This window comes from Phodopus roborovskii, unplaced genomic scaffold (assembly GCF_943737965.1).
Source record: "Phodopus roborovskii unplaced genomic scaffold, PHOROB, whole genome shotgun sequence".
NCBI classification, from domain to species: domain Eukaryota; kingdom Metazoa; phylum Chordata; class Mammalia; order Rodentia; family Cricetidae; genus Phodopus; species Phodopus roborovskii.
The window spans coordinates 5,044,912-5,062,375 of NW_026126413.1; the positions used below are offsets into that span (position 1 = coordinate 5,044,912).

General features: G+C 38.8%; 1 protein-coding gene across 5 annotated transcripts in view; it reads left to right on the forward strand.

The window, feature by feature from the left end:
• Positions 1-17,464, forward strand: part of Ssbp2 (single stranded DNA binding protein 2) — a 226,816-nt gene that overhangs the window by 70,793 nt on the left and 138,559 nt on the right. For all 5 annotated transcript variants that reach the window (XM_051182957.1, XM_051182956.1, XM_051182958.1 and 2 more), the window contains exon 2: positions 7,003-7,075. In XM_051182957.1, coding sequence (XP_051038914.1) covers positions 7,003-7,075 — 73 coding nt within the window. The remainder of the gene's footprint in view (positions 1-7,002; positions 7,076-17,464) is intronic.

Genomic DNA, 17,464 nt, shown 5'->3' on the forward strand with positions numbered 1-17,464 from the left:
AGGCAAACACTGCCTGGAACAACTTTAGTCAGTTGCTCTTTTGAGTTTGGATGGATTTTTTGATGATTGTATATTCAAATATCGGTTGTCCAAAACGTCTTTACTGCCATATTCAGTTAGATGAATCCATTTGGGGTTACAGTCCTCAGCTTAAGAAGCTGGGGAACAGGAGGAGGCCAGTCCAGTCCCATTCACTGTTTTATTACTGTGGAAGTTTCGTGACATTAGTTTTGGTGCTAAAATTCTGAAACAAACTCAACTTCAGGAAAACATCCAAAGTTTCATGACCAGTAACATATCATCATTGGTGCATAGGGTGTACACATCCCTCTGTTCCATGAGGATAGCATACACAGCAAATAGATCATGACTTCAATTGTGTATTTCCAAAGGCCACAGCAAGTAGGAGCCAGAGAGGTAGCTTCAGTTTGAATGAGAGTAAACGTTTTCAAGTGTAGCCTTTAGTGTTTTTAGCGCAGGATAGATGGAAATGTTTTTAAAATGTTTATTTATTTAACCCTATGTGTATACATGTATGTGCACTGTACAATACACATGGATGTCACAAGAGGACAGCTTGCAGGAGTTGGTTCTCTTGGTCGTTCAGGTGGGTTCTAGGGATTGAACTCAGGTCATGAGTATTGGACAGCAAGTGCCTTTACTGTCTGAACCATCTTGGTGCTCTTGAATGTAAGTTTTATTTAAATTCTACAAATGACCATATTTCCACAACTGTTGATTAGTTCTTTAAATTCTTATTGTTGTACCTTTGCTTTTGCAGTTTTCTAAAGTTGGTATTAAACATTTAATTTTTAACTTGTCTATCGCAGAAGGCAAATGTTTTGTGTCTGGGTATTGCTTGCCTCTAGTCCCAGCAGGAAACAGTAGCAAAGTAGTGTGTGTGTGTGTGTGTGTGTGTGTGTGTGTGTGTGTGTGTGTGTGTCTAACTACCCATCTATCTATCCAATGAAAGACAAGTTTTTAATTTGTGTCCTTTCCTGTGCTAACTGATCTTGAGGACACGGGGAAATAGACTTTTTAGTATAACTTTAAAAAAGCTTGGTTTTACCATTGTTGTGTGGTTTCACAGTTTTTGACACTCAAAGTCTGTTTTTAAGCCTAACTGTTAATGATGAAGAAGTTTAAAAAGACAATGTTAGAAACAGATTTCTAACTTTTCACACCTCCTTAACACCAGGTTGCAAGTGCTATTAAACATTTGATCAGGCTGATCCAGTTTCACTGCTAATAACTGCTTACAGTCCCATGAGTAGCCTTTCAGTGGCTGCCAAATGCTTCTTGAGACTCCTTAGCTGGCTGTAATCTGACAAACTATTGGCATTTTATCACCCAGGAGTTACATTTGGACACTGATATGTGTCACTGGTCAACGCTGGGATTATGTAATGGTTTAGGAAGCACAGTGGCTTGTCTCTATCTCACATTTGAAAGACACAGAAGAGAATCTGTTCTTTGAAAAATAATTAAAATAAAAAATGCAGCGTAAGTACTACTCTCTCCAGGATCTGTAACCCAGATCTTTGCGGTATGGATGACCACTCTTGGCTGTTCGGAAGCACAATAGGTAATAATGGAAGGGCTGGGTATGGATATAAGAAAGATGGGCTGTGTGGCATTACTTGAGGCTATTCAAGCCCTTGGTAGAAGGAGGTGGTTACAGTGGTCTATAGGTGGCATCCTTTAGCAGTGTTCTTTGCAGATTCAGTGCCTGGAATCTGGAAGGCATCAGTCAGGAATACAAAAGAACTGACGTCACAAAGCAAAATTCAAGTAGTAGGAATCAAGGTAGTGTATGATGTCTCAGGAACAATTTGTTCAACTCCCAAAGATTTATCCTAATTAGTCATTTAAGGGGGCAGGGAGTGCTTACTGAAGGCCTTCCCTGGTGTGCACAAGTACTTCTGGGAAGCAGATGTTTGGGGTCCCGTTTGAAGAGGAAATGTAATTCTCCATTAGCTGGTTTGCTGTTTTTATAAGAGAATCTATTCTTTAATGATTTTCTTGTCATTGATATTTTGATTTAAGGTCTAATCATTGGAAATGAGACTTTTTAAAAAAGTATAGAATACTGACTACTTATGACTTTAAAAAACTTTTAATTATTCATTTTTATTTCATCTACATTGGCGTTTTGCCTGCCTGCATGTCTGTATAAAGGGTGTTGGATCCCCTGAAGTTACAGATGGTTGTGAGTTGCCATGTGGGTGCTGGGAATTGAATCTGGGTCCTCTGGAAGAGCAGCCAGTGCTATTTACCACAGCCCTACTTATGACTTTCATAAAATGTCCTTTATGAAACAGCCTACCATCCTTTGAGATTACCTAATCTTGCTTTGTTTCCTTTTAAAAGGGAACAAGAAAGAGGGAATTGTTAGTTCCTTTTGAAGATTTTTTTTTAAAAATTAAAAATAACAACAAAAAACCCACATGAAATATACTACACAGTAACAAACCAATTAATTTTTTTAGTTGTCTTTTTATGTAGCAATTTGGAACTAAGGTGAAGGCGTTACCTCCATACTGTTCATATTGTGGAACTGTACTTTATTTTACTGAAAGCAAATATTAAAAATTTTTCATTTATGTTGATAATTTTCTTCTATGTATTTTAGTGATATTTGCCCTATCTCTGCCTCTCGACATCTCCTAAATCTACCTCTGCCTTCCTCATAACTTTGTGTTCTCCCTCTCTTGTGTGCTCACTCCCTCTCTCTCTCTTCCTCCCTCCCTCCCCCTCTCTTTCTCTCTCCTCTCTCTTTCTCTTTCCTCTCTCTTTCTCTCTCTCATCTCTAGCCCATCAGCTTCACTTTGAGCTATTCATATATTGATGAATTAGGGCCATCTCTCCTGGAATGTGATTGACCTACCAAGGGCCACACCTTTAAAGAAATCTTGATTCCCTCCCCAGAAGCCATCAACTCTCCATGGATCATCTGGATGGGGGCTTGATCTTGTGCAGGCAGCCATTGCAGTAGTTCCTGAGCGGGGCACTTCTGTAATGCCTAGGAGACCTTGTTTCTCTCTGGTTTCCCTAGACTCTGGCACTTAGTCTTACTGTCCTCTCTTCTATGTTGGTCCCTGGGATGTGATACAAATGCTCCATATGTGGTTGAGCATGTCCTTGACATGTATTTTCTGTATTTTAAGTTGTGAATTTCCACATTAGTCAGCATCCAATACACAAAGAAACATCTCTGCTGGAGTTTGGGACCTGAACAAATTCACAGGGCACTTTGATGCTATGCCCTTTTAGAAGAGAGTTATTAGATTCATCCCTGGGACCTGTATGCCTCCCCAAATATGAGTTCTTGGACACAGTTACAGTAGCAAGCATGTGCTTCCTGAGGTGCAGTGGGCCTTATATCCATGACATTTGTGTCACCATTGCTCCCATGTGCATGTCTTACCATGTAGGTTGTTATTGTAGTTCAGAGTTTCTACCTGGGTAAACTAATGATGATATTTCTGCTACTGACTCGCACAGCACCTTCGCTAGTAGTGGGAAAATTAGCTCATAGGATGGAAAGTTTCTAGGTCAGTGCAAGCTTGCTTTCTTCATGTCCTGTGACCAGTGTGCATAGCAAAGAGACCAAATCTCAAGTGGTCTGAGGAGATGCTATGCTAGAATTGGTAACTAAGAGAAAATCTTACATTTCTGCCTCACATGCCTTGAGAGGATGAAACCCACTGATTCCTAAGTGCCATATATGTATGTATGTATGTATGTATGTATGTATGTATGTATATGTATATGCCCGTCCTTAGAGAGTCATTCATTAATAAGTATTCACTGGATACATATTCTTAAGGTACTAGATGTAGCAATACACAGTCAACATAATCATGGTAGTTTAATTGTATGAGATTGAGGGCAGCTTTTTTCTGAAGGTGTAAGTCTATCTGGCCTCCTAGTTATGAATGTATACTACATAACCAAAATGGTTTAAAAATTGCAAATAATGATTCTTTAAATTTCAGGCTTTGTTTATTTGAGTAATTTTCCTTGCTAAATAAAAGAAGGTGGCAAAATGGAAACAAAATTGTTTGTCATCACTGATTTAAAGTGAAGAGAAAGATAAAGATATTCGACTCATGAATCTTTGGTAGGCTTTTCATTCATCAAAGTAGTGTCAAGAATAAAAGAAACCGGGCCTACCTGTTGCGGAGCCTTTTACTACACTTATTTTTATATATTCAAATGATATTATAAGTCTAGATTAAATACCCATTTTGTATATTATGAAAAGTACTTAGATTTATGAAAGACCATAAAAAGAAACTGTTCAAAAAATGCTTTTCAAATATTAGTAAATTTAGTATTCTTAAAATCATCCTGTTGGATAAAAAAAATGGGTCCAAATTAAGTGTTGTTGCTGTCATGTTTGGTGATGTTTCCTGCATGTGGTGTGCCTTACCTGCACAGATGGAGAAATGCCACTCTCTATTTCTTGAAATAGTTGTCTTCAGACAGCAGTATCTTTTACTGCAGAATCTTCTTTTCAGAATTGTTTGCTTGACACAGGCTAGAGTCATCTGAAAAGAGGGAACCTCGGTTTAGAAAAATGCCTCCATAAGATCCAGGGTTGAGGCTTTTTCTTAATTAGTGATTGATGGGAGTGGGCCCAGCCCATTGTGTGTGGTACCATCCCTAGGCTGATGGTCCTGGGTTCTGTAAGAAAGCAGACTGAGAAGCCATGATGAGCAAGCCAGTGAGCAGCACCCCTCCATGGCCTTTGCTAAGCTCCTCTCTCCAGGTTCCTGTCCTGACTTCTTCAGTGATGAACAGTGCTGTGGAAGTGGGAGCCAAATAAACTCTTTTCTTCCCGAGTTGCTTTGATCATGGTGTTTCATCACAGAAATGATAATCCTAACTAAGACAAGAACTTTTAGATATTATTCTTATTATAGTGTTTTAAGTGCTATTATTGTGGGGAGCTATTGGGAAGAACAGCATACCTGTATGTAATGCTGAAAGTTCCTGCTGCTGCTGTGTGTGGGGTGTCCAGTGTATGACTTGGTTATATATTACTGGAACTTAGCCAGCCAAAATTATAATAGTAATTAATCTGTCAGTAATGGAAGGAACAAATTGTTCTATTTGATAGATTCAGGAAACTGAGACTCAAACTTTTTTTAAAAACTATTTTTATTTTGAACACAAGAACCATAAAAGCAGATGGATTAGGCAAATTTAACTTTGGACATGGTCGGTATAAAGGACGGACACTTTGTGAGAAACTTCAGCTGTGATTTGGAGAAACAGTTGGACCTTTCTGTTGCCACTCTGCCTCTTCCCCATCATCCCATCATGGTATCTCTGCGTCATTCTGTCTCTTTCAAATCCCTCAAACTCGGTAGACTAGCCTTTAGCCTCTGACACAGGCCCCAGTGGGTTCTGGTGGGCTTTAGACCCTGGGCTTTTACAAGTCACAAAGGATTACATGAAGCTACATTTCTTCTCATGCAGCAGTAGGGCATCTGGCCGCAAGTGAGCAGCTTTGAGGCTTCATGGCTATCCAGAGAGATATTCCATTTCTCCCTTTTCAGAGTAAAATTTGCCACCATAATTAGTGAATCGTAAGATTGTGCGGCTCATGGAGAGGTATTTGTGCTCAATGGCTGTTCAGAAGTCACTAGCAGGAATGCTTGTTTAAACCAGAGGCACGCACATCGCAGTGTGTTTATTTCCTGTGGTGTGCTCAGGGTGGGCCACACGTCCACTGTAAGCTACAGCTTTGGAAAGAGCTGCTGTGTCAATTGTGCATGCTAAGTGGGAAGGGAGTGAAGCCGGGACCCAAGAGTGCCATCCCCTTGGAGGAAATCCATACTTCACAACTGCATTATATACTCACTGCCACTGCCACACACTTTTCTGCGAGTCACTCTGTGAATGTCTACTCAGTGGTGCTTAGTGCTGCTCAGTAAAATATTTGTTGAGTTGAAATGGGGAAGTAATTAAATGGACAGGACAACTTAATTTGCATAGAATTTCTTTTTCTGTGACAGATGCTTGGTGTGTTTTCATGGGAGTGGAGAACATTATCACTTTTGCAAATGCCATCAATCTTTAATAATCAAAATCCCCTTGGCAAGAAAAGTGGCGTAGCCATACAGAATTGTGGTTATTATTACATTGCATTATTTACGGTAAACCTGGTTCAATATTGGTAAATAGACTGCAGTGGAATCTGAACTGTTGAGAGATATCTGGGCATCTGTCCAAGATATCATTAAAATACTGCCTCAGATTCATTGGGTTTGTGAATAACACCTTAACAGCTCAACGGAAAGTGAGCCACATGGTACAGTTGAAAAATTCTGTGTGTACAAGACAAGGAGAACATTATAAGTGTATATGACACACTCTACATTCTTTATTTGAGTAATAAATCTATATATAATTTTGTGTTAGCCTTTAAACTGTTAAGTCCCCAAATGATTAATATATTAACTTTGAAATATACACAATACTGTGATTAGCTATGAATTAGAATGCCTTATAACTAAAAATATTAATTGGTGCAATAATCAAATCTAAAGATTAAGTAGAAGTTAGAAACAAGTGTTAGCGTTGATATTGAACACATGTGTTGAGCTGGGTGTATATATAGGTGGGTTAACAATATTGTCCACCAAAAAGGTCAAAGGTAATAAAAATCCAGTCAATTAATTAATCTATTTTACTAATGAAAGCAAATTTTATCTTAGAATGGGATTTAGGAATTACTAATTTTTTTATTTTAAACTATTATGTTAAGTATAACAAAGAAATGTTTGAAAACATGTACTTATTTTTTTTCTAAAAAACAACAATGAGTATAGTTAAATTTCTTTCTTAATATTGACACATTATCATTGAAAGGGTGTGGGCAGAGGTTTATCTTCTGTCAGTATTAGTGTATAAATGTCTTTGATGTAGAGTGATGTGGGTAAAACCATCTTAAGTGTCCTCCTCTCAGGGAATGTCTCCTCTGTTTTCCAGGTTAGCGCTCTACGTATATGAATATCTGCTCCATGTAGGAGCTCAGAAATCGGCCCAAACATTTTTATCAGAGGTATGTTTTATGTGTTTTCTGCATTACATTCGTTGTATAAATGAATGCAAAATATACAGAATTATGATTTCAAGAGTTGTTATATAGTAGGTGCTCAGGTATCATTTTGTATAATCTTTGTAGATTTTTATGAGAGCATTTGTAGTAAAACAAAGCACTTTTTCTGTGCAACTGGATAAAATTCTAGTAAATTTTCTTGCTATTAAGTCCCTTTAGAAAGTTTTCTCAGCATGGCAATAATAATCAAGAAAGTAAGTTTGCTTTTGAAGCTTCTATCAGGTCCAAAGAGATGGCTCAGTTAGTTTAATCTCCAGAAGGTACATATGTCCAAGTCTGATTGTGTTGGTGTGCTTTTCCATCCCCTATACCATGAAGGTGAAGACAGGCAGTTAGACCAACCAACACAGCCTGCTCATCAAAGTTCAGGCCACAGAGAGGGTCTGTCTCAAGAATGTAGATGAGGGCCAGTGAGATGGCTCTTTGGGTAAAAGTTCTTGTGGACATGCCCGATGACCTGATTTTGATCCCCAAGACAACATTGTGGAAGAAGAGAACAGACTCCCTCTAAGTTGTCCTCTGAGCACCACCCAAATGCCATGGCGTTCATAAGTCTAGTACACCTGTGCATGCTCACACATGGACACACATTTGTGTATACATTAAGCTTCCTTCCTGCACCATTTCTAACAATATCTTTTATTAGCATTTGTTTACAAGTTTGGTAATGTGGATTTTTTTTTTTTGAATAAGAATTGGTTGTTTTGAAATGTTTTTGAAAACTTATTTCAAGGTCTTGATATTCCCTCTCTCCTTCACTGTCCTGGTTTGGTTTTGTTGATGGAAACAGGCTGACCTCAAACTTGCCACCGTACCTGCCTCAGTCTTCTGCTTCTCTTTTACTTTCCCTAGCTCTGAATCTAAGCTTTCTTACAATAGAACTCTGCTTTTCTTCCCTAATCTGCATTAATGGTAAGGATAATACTAAGGGGTATTATATTTATTATTTCAAATTCTTTTTAAGAAATTTGTAGGACATATCATATTATTGCTATCTTATTAACTGGAACATTGTTTACTTGGGGTCACACTGGTTAATGAATTATGGATCTAGAATTCAGATTGTTCATGGTATTTCCACTGTCATTGGTCTACCTATGTGTGCAGGAAACCCCTCACTGGTATTGCTTCACATGAGGGATAGCTTACTTGTGAGTCCTTTGCTCTCAAACAAGTGTATGCAGTAACACACAGACCAAGCATTCAAATATATGGCCCTATGGTGGCCCTTCTGATTCAAACCACCACAAATACAAATAAGGAAATTGAAGAAAACACCTCCCATGTTCGTGGATGGTCAGTATCAGTATAGTGGAAATGGCCACATTATCAAGAACAATCTTCAGAAACAACACAGTCTCCATCAAGATACAACAGAATTCTTCATAGAAATAGGAAGAAATGCTAAAATTCACATGAGAGCACTTAAAATCCCAGGTTACAATCTTGAGAAAAAAGAACATTGCTGACGATATTAAAACACCCAATTTCAAGTTATATTATAGGTCTGTGATAACAAAAAACATCACCAAAAGAAATATGTAGATCCATGAAATAGAGCACCCAAAAGCCAGAGCCCTAAAGCTGCAGCCACTCCTGTTTGACAACCATGGAAAAACATAGAACAGGAAGCTTTTCCAAAAACGGTGCTGGTAAATTTGACTCCATCTGCAGGAAAAGGAAACCAGACTCCTCTAACCCTGTGCACAGATCCTTTGCAGATATATCTGAGACCCTAATATGACACTTGAAGTGCCATAACATGGAAGTATCAGGAAACTCAATCATAGGTATAGAGAAATTTTCTGTAAAACTGCACAACTCAAGAAATAATACCCAAGAATTGTCAAATGGGATTGCATGAAATGGAAGCACTGCCATCCACAGTATACGAAGAATTAAAAAAAAAAAAATCAACACCAAAAGATTCCCAAACACCTCTATCAATGAATGAGCCAATGAGATGAATATCTTAGAAGATGAAGCACAGATGGCTAGAAATAAGAAAAACTGTCTCATGCTTAGTAATCAGGAAAATGTATGTTAGAACTACCCTGAAATGCCATCTCACCCTGTAGTGGCTAAAGCCAAATTCTAGTGAGGATGTGACTAAAAAGGAACTATAGAAATTCCCTGGCACTATGGAGATCACTAGAAGTTTCTCACAAAACAAAATATAGGCCTACCATATGACCCACTGCATGTCTCTTCTGGGTCTACACCTGTAGGACTCTTAAGTCAGTGCACCACAGATACATTGTACATCCATGTTTATTATACCACCATTTGTTTAGGTGCCTTCAAATAGAGGGACAAATAAAGAAAATACGGTAATATGTGATAAAGAAATATATACTCTTGCTATTTTCTTGGAAAATGGATGCAACTTGAAATCATCATATTGAGTAAAATAAACCAATCTGAGAAAGGTAATATGTTTTCTCTCATTTGCAGATCCTAGACTTAGTGCGGTTATATAAAAGTGAACATACACTTGCGCATGTGTGTGTGTGCATGCGCGCGCACACACACACACACCATGGAAGCAGAAGGGAGATGGGATAAGGAAGTAGACAAGTAGATGGGTGGGTGGAGGCCAGATATGGTCAAAGTACGTGATATACTTGAGAAAAATTGTTACAATGCCCAGCACTGTCTACAGTGAGTATAACAGTCAGAGAAGAGGGCGAGAGGGAGGATATCAAAGGAGGTTTCTCCCCAGTTGTAGATCTTTACATATAAAAACATTATGTTTAAATACTTACAATTGTTCACAAATACAGAGAATACATCCTCTTAAGTGTTCTGAATTTACAAATGGGAGCTTGGGCTGTGTTTGTGGTATCACTTTGCTGAGCACATGCTAGAATTCTTGGTTTCCTTGAAGGGATTTGTTGATCACTTCCAATTTTTTTGTTTATATTTTCCTCCATTTCTTTAAAGGAATTTTTCATTTCCTCTTTAAGAGCCTCAATTATCTTTGTGAAGTTATTTTTAATGTCGTTTTCTTCTGTTTCATCTGTATCGGGATGCTCAGGTCTTGTTGCTGTAGGATCCCTAGCTTCTGGTGGTACTGTATTGCTTGCTGTGTTGTTGAGTCTGTTCTTACCTTGTTGTCTACCCATCTCTTTCTCCAGTTGGTACAGGTGGAGCCTGTGCTTCGGGAGGTCCCTCTTCCTCCAGTTGGTGCAGTTGGGGGCTGTGGCTCTGTTTAACGCTGCTTCATGTGCAGGCAGGGCTGAGCCTCTGGTGATAGCTCCTCCAGGTATAGATGGGCCCAAGGCTCAGATGGTCTCTCCTCTCAGTTTAGGAGGGGCCATGGCTCCGGTGATGGCTCCAGGCTGAGGCTCAGGTGATTGGACAGTTTTTGGCTGGCTCTGCTGTTGCTCTGGCCTGCCTCAGAGCTGACACTGTCTCTCAGCTCACCCAGAAGCACTTAAGGAGTGTCTGGAAGCTGCTGCTGTGGATGCAGTCATTCGGCTGCTGTTGTTTTCTCTCTCCCTCTTCCTGCTTCGCGCCCCTCGCTTGGCCACTGACACACTCTCCCTGTTCAGGCTCTAGAGTCTTGATAATTTCAGTTGGTTGTATTTCAGTACCCTTCTTTTTACTCCCTCACATTGTGTCTGCAATATCTAATTGCATGTGTGTGCTCTGTGTGCCATAAGGCTCTATCTTCTGGGTGGCGCTTAGTGTTGTTTACTCTGCCTAAATCCTTCTCCTCTAATGTACCTAAAGAACTTAGATGTCACCATCCTCAAGGAAGGCTTTCTCAGGGCTGTCTTTACGCTGTTACTGCAGACTGCAGCGGCCCATACAGGAAGACCATTACACACTTCTGTAGGAAGGTTTCACGCTGTCTTCTTGAGGAAAGAGCCTGTGGCAGTTTCAAGTGAAGGGCAACATCATTAAGTCTGTACTTTTCTATCCATGTCACCTTGTCCCTTGGCTGTAGACAAGACAGAGAGGAGAGAAATGTGTGCATGTAGTATTTCAAGCTCTGCACCCTACTCAGGGTTGCTTTCACTCTTAATTTTACTTGGAACACACACAGAGCTCGAGGGAACTCTTTGTAGGATGGCTTTTAAGCAGCTCAGTTGTATATGACTGTTCATGTTATAGCAGTCCTCCCTACTCTACTCCCAAATGGTCCTCACTTGGAACTGTTACACAAGAAGCAAAATAGGTAGAACGACTTATTTGGGTTGAGTATTCTGATAAAGAAACGATTGAAATAGTTCATTCAGATTCAGTGCAAAGTAGCCTTCTTCATACTTTCCAGTTCTTCAGGCTCAGTGAGGTTATGAAGGACAGTGATGATATTCTTAGTCAAGATTACTGTGCTAGACTGTTTCTTCCACTCACATGGGCTGGTTGTTACAGCTGGAGTTGTGGGAAGGGCATTCTGAAGTTCCGATGACATTTGGACAAGCAAGGCGAGTTTCTCATCAACCCAGGACTCACGTGGACTTAACCTTTGAAAAGTGCTCCTGACATAACCCATCAGAAATTGGACTGCTCCTGATGGCTTTGTGGTTGGTCAGAAGCGTGAAGACCATAATTACATTAGACCAGCCCTTTTCCTTTCCTTTTTCATTGTAAAGTATAATAAGATGCAATAGAACCTAGCACACTGGATAGGATAACACAAGCAGAAGGCAAAGAGCCCAAGGAAAAGCACAGGAAACAGATGCAGAGAGCCACTCGTTCATCCACTCAGGATCCCATTCCTTTTCCTTTTCTAAATGAAACTGAAAACACCGGATTAACAGTAGCGGTCATACTGTTCTCTATCTAGGTTGCAATAACGAGTTCAGTGTCACTTTTGACATAAGATACATTTTAGTCACTGCCCCAAACCTAAATACAACCTGGGTAGCTTTCCACTTCTTTACTTTAGATGCTCTTTAGGGATGGTGTCAGCATAGTCCTGTTCTGTTTTGTCCTCATGGCCAGTAAAATTCAGCTGCAAGAGAGTATTCAGAAACTTTTCAATGATAGGTCAGCTTTAATACTTTGTACTCATTGCTAGTTGTGTTTTCCTTGTTATTTTATTCCCATATTTAGAGAGAATTCCTGTTGGTTTTTGAAATTTTTATATTTATTCTTGGAAATGAGGCTGGATGTTCTTAACAAACATAATTAGGAATTAAAATGCTAGCTAGGTGGAGTGATGCACGCCTTTAATCACAGCACTTGGAAGGCAAAGGAGGGTGGATCCCCCATTTCTAGACCAGTTTGGGTTTCAGAGTGAGTTCTAGGATAGCTAGGACCACAGAGAAACCCCACCTTGAGAAAAAAAACATAAGTAAAATGTTGCTGTAAAGTTACACATTTCCTTCTTTCCAGTTTATGCCCTTGCTAGCCTCTTTTGTTGACCAACACGTTGGCCTGAAATAGTAGCTTTAGGACATCTAATAAATGGGTTGCTTCTTCAATGCCCAGCTATTGAACACTGTAGACTTCAAAGTTCTCTTCCCTCTTTCTCTTGTATAAAGAAAGAAATAAAATTGTACTTGTTAGCCAATTTCTTTAGCTTTCATTTGAAGGTCATATATTCCAACCTGTAAGTGTCTAGAGTTGTTCCACATCATACCTGATTTTCTTAACTGTGAAAGAAGATATTAATACTGCAGATTTGCACAGGGTTTTACACAGATCAGTGTCTGGAAGGTAAGGAACACTCCACAGTGTTGCTTTTTACACTTGTGACTGGTAAGTTTTTTCTATTTTTTGTAGTTTGTGGGTTTTTTTTTTTGTGTGTGTGTACTTTTTTCACACAATAGTAAATATACATCTTACATGTTCATGGATGTGTCATATGTCTGTCACTTGGATGGCCTAAAATAATATGTCCTTTGGTGTGACCCTTTGTAGTAACATGTTCCCAGCCCCAAGCCTGAATGTCGTAGCTGTCCTCAGTCTTCCCTGTCACCAGTGAGCCTTTAGTGGAGGGACACTGAGTTCTCTGGCGGAACTTCCTTGTGTCATTTGAGTGTCACAGTGTGTTCTGCTGCTCCATCAGCTCATCCCCTCTCTGTGCCCAAGGTGTGATTCCCTGTATAGTTTCTAAGCTCCATTAAATTCTTGCTCTTGAGTGTAAGAGATTCTCACAGAAGGTCAGCGGATAGTGGGAAATAGTTAGGATTTTATGGACAGCATTGATTAGACACAACTGATACTGTTTGTGTTATATGTTTCTCTTGTCACAGAGAATTTCCTGCCAGCTGCTCTCTAGAGGCTGCAATGTGCCTTCTGACTTGTTGAATCCTTGCAATTTTCCATATTGTCCTGAAAAGAAGAAAATTCCCTCAGAAATCCTGAACTGCTTGTTGAGATATTGTTTGTTACTTTTAAAGTTCTTGCTATACAGAGTACTGAAAATTCTTTCCTTTCATAACCTAATGACCTTTAAAATAAAAACAAACACAGCAAAGAACCATTTTCCCAATAAAAATCGCGCGCGCGTGCGCGCGCACACACACACACACACACACACACACACACACACACACACACACACATTTTTAAACAAATCTTCCTTCCTTCTTAAGCAAAGCAGTACTGTCCGATGAGAATGCTTAAGGAAGGCTGCCAGTTGAAACTATTTGGTAAAGCTCCCAACAGTCACATGAGACTGTGGAATACTTGAAATGTGGTGGGGACAACTGGGAAATGTTCAGCTAACTTAATTTAAATTCTTGAGCCATATGTGAATAGAACAGCATAGTTTTAGATTATTCACTTCAACGCAGTAAGATTTTCCTTCTGTTCAATTTCTTTTGTTTCAACTTTTAAGTATTTTTATTTCAGTTGCATTTATTTGCATTTAGTTTGATATGTTCACATACTTATACCTTAGAAATTAGTGGGAACAGCATATTTTTTTCTGGATAAGAAATCTCAGGCATTTTATTTGAGAATGAATTGGATACTTCTGATATTCACTGAGGATCTTTATGTTGTTAAAATTGATAAAGAAATGACACACATTCAAAAAGTGAAAGAATTTAGGAAACCAGCAAATTTTAGGGATCATGAGCTGGAGACCTATTGGTGCACTTCTTGAAGGGGCTTCAGTCTGCAAAAAGGTGCCATGATGACAGGACGAGCGCCTCAGAGAAGGTGTTGTTGGCAGGGCTGTGGAGATGGATCAGCCAATACCGTGCTTATTACACACTCAAGGACCAGAGTTAATACCCTAGTTTTGATGTACATCAAAAGCTGGATTCAGCAGAGTCACCCAGTACTTGGGCCTTGATGGTCAGCAAGTGTAGTCAATTAGTGGACTCTGGGCTCAATCAGAGACCTTATATGAAAAACACATGGAGTACAATTTCAAGAACAGCTACAATACTGAGCTCTTTTACACACACACACACACACACACACACACACACACACACACACACACACACACATTCTATCCTTATGCATAGGCTTTGCTGATCTCCAGAATTGCCAGAGCTATAGGCCTGTCTGCTCTTGATGTCCTGCTAGCATCTCCTGAAGACAGAGTTCAGCAGACAGCTAGCCAGAAGCAAGAGGCTAAGAAATGAAATGCTGTTTCCAGAATCCTATCCCTAAATACAGATATATAGAAAGGTGGAGCTGGAACTGGAACATAGGTAAACTGTCAGTACCCGTATGCTTGGAGGGCGTTTATTTATGTTGTTGTTGACTTGTTTTAGTTTTAGTTTTTGAGACTGAACCTTGCCAACATCCCTGGCTGGCCTGGTATTTGCTATGTAGCTGAGGTGGGCCTCAAACTCCTAGAAATTCTTCTGTTTCAGTCAACTGAGTGCTGGGCTTATAGATGTGAGCCATCATGCTGGTGAGTGCCAATATAACTAGTCAGAAGCATGCAAAGATGAAAAGTTAAGCAAATATATACACATCTATTTTTTTGTTTGTTGACACAAATTTTTATCATATTGTTCATTGCTTTGATTTTTTTTTTGTTTCTCTGATTTAGAAACGGGTTCTGTTGACTTAAAATGTCATAATTTTCTTTTTATGGCTGTAGAATATTTCATTTTGTGAAATGTTCCATGATCTATTGTATTTCATGAAGCTCACTATAGATGACCATTCAGGTTTCTTCTTGTGTTTTGCAAATGCAAAAAATGCTTAAATCTTAATATATATGTGTGATATATATGTCTGTGTATGTATTTCAATTTAAGCACATACACACATATATATGTAAAGATAAAATGTTATACACATGGCAATTTTTATTTATTTATTTTGTAAAGTTATGGGAATAGGGGTAGTTCTTAATATTTAAATGGGAGACTCATAAGAACCTGTAAATGTGCCCTTACCTTAGATTAATGCATATGGTATTGTTTTTTGCCAACTGTCAGAGGCTCACTAATCCTGTAACCCAATTATTGATCCAGATTTAAAATCTTAGGTATAAAAACAATAACTACACATGATTGAAAGGGTTTCTTTATTGCTAATATTTGTTTTCTAATTTTTCTCAAATGAAAATAGATTGTATTTTCACATGCACACACATACATATTCAAACACACACACACACACACACACACACACACACACACACACACACACACATTCAAAGCCAATACCATTTTCATGGGATGTTTGATTTTCTTGTAAGTTTTGCATTCAGCCAACTTGACACATGTTTATGAGTTGATTCATTGATTCATAGGAATATTGTTGTGTGAGATAACAAGCTTGTAACTTGTACTTATACCATACATCATTGGGTATTTTGTTCATGCTTCAGTGATTTGTTCTTAGCTTATGTAGAAATCCTGAAAATGCCAGATTGAACCAGCATAATCACAGACGGGGCCCCAAATCCAAAATATGGCAGAAGAAAAGGTTTTGAGAATTGCACGGAAGTTATGCTTGTGTAGAGATAATAGTTGGTCACATTATAGTAGGAACTTAAACAAGAAAAAGTGCCAGAGAAGGAAAACATACATTGGGACTGGAATAGAGAAGAAGGAAAACCCAGTAAAGACAGAGAACTTTATCCAAACATAGAAAGAAGCCTACGGCCCACAATGAAGCATTCAGCGAACCAAAGATACCCTTAGAGCAAATGTTTCTAAAATGTCAGCTGACATGGGTACATTCTGGCCATTTATAAATGCCACTTATTGTTAATGTATGATATCTAAACAACAAATGCATAAATGAATGTAATCTTAAAATGGAAGTCGCCCATTACCCCTTTCTAGAAGATAGTTATAAATTTGGTATGATGTGTTTAATATAGACACACTCAGCTGTGCACACAAATACCCCTTTGCTTTCAAACAGAGCATTTTCTTATTGTACATATTGTTCTATCAACTTGCCGAACTAGTAGAGCGTGTCTTCCATGGAGATACTGCCCGTTCTTTGTAATGGCCTCATGCTGTTCTAGGAGTATAGGTATCAACATTTGCAATTACATTTCTTGTTGACATTCCTTAGGTTGCTTCTGATGTTCATTTCCCCAATTCCTTTTACCCCTTTGTGAGAGGATTTCATTCTCTCCATAGATAAGCTCTGCATGGGCTAGTGACAGTTTAGAAGTAGCAATATTACTCTCTATGGGAATATTCACAGCTTCAAATGCTTTTAATTCAGTAATGGAGAAAGGAGGGCTTGTGTGTCTGGTAGACCAAAGTCGAGCTACTTCTGGTACAGATCTGTAATTTGACATGGAAAAGATGAACTCTTGTCACTTTCTAGTAAACAATGTTATCGGGCTGAAAGCAATGATATGTGGGATGTGTTTTGAGTTTCTTTAAGGAATAATAAGATGCAATGCTTGAAAACACTCACTGATTACCTTCAGGCTTCTTCTGATAAAAGACTATCAGAAAAACACATACAGGTAGCTTCTCAGAGTACATTATCTCTGAAATAGCTTCTGATTGTTGATTCAGGAAGTTCAGGAAGGAGACTGCTGGTGACTGGGGGCAGGGCAGTTTAGACTGTGGGCCTGGCACTGAGATCCGTGTAATTCCACTTGTTTTTAATTAAGAACAGTGGCTGTTTTATTTCGTGAGCATATTATGCAAAGTCAAGGTGAACTGACATGAAATATGAGAACAAGATTTTGAAAACCTTGTTATTTCTATGATAAGGTTAATTCCAGTGCTCAGAATATTAGTGTGTTTGGGGCACATTTGTGGTCTTACACCCTTTCATGAAGACACGAGCCATAAAGATCTGATAAGGCAAAAAGTTGAGAGAGCAACAAAATTGTTTTGGACTAAATTACATCTAATGTGATATCAGAGTTTTATTTCTCATCAGTATTAGCTAAATAATATTCCTTAGTGTGTATGAACCAAAGGA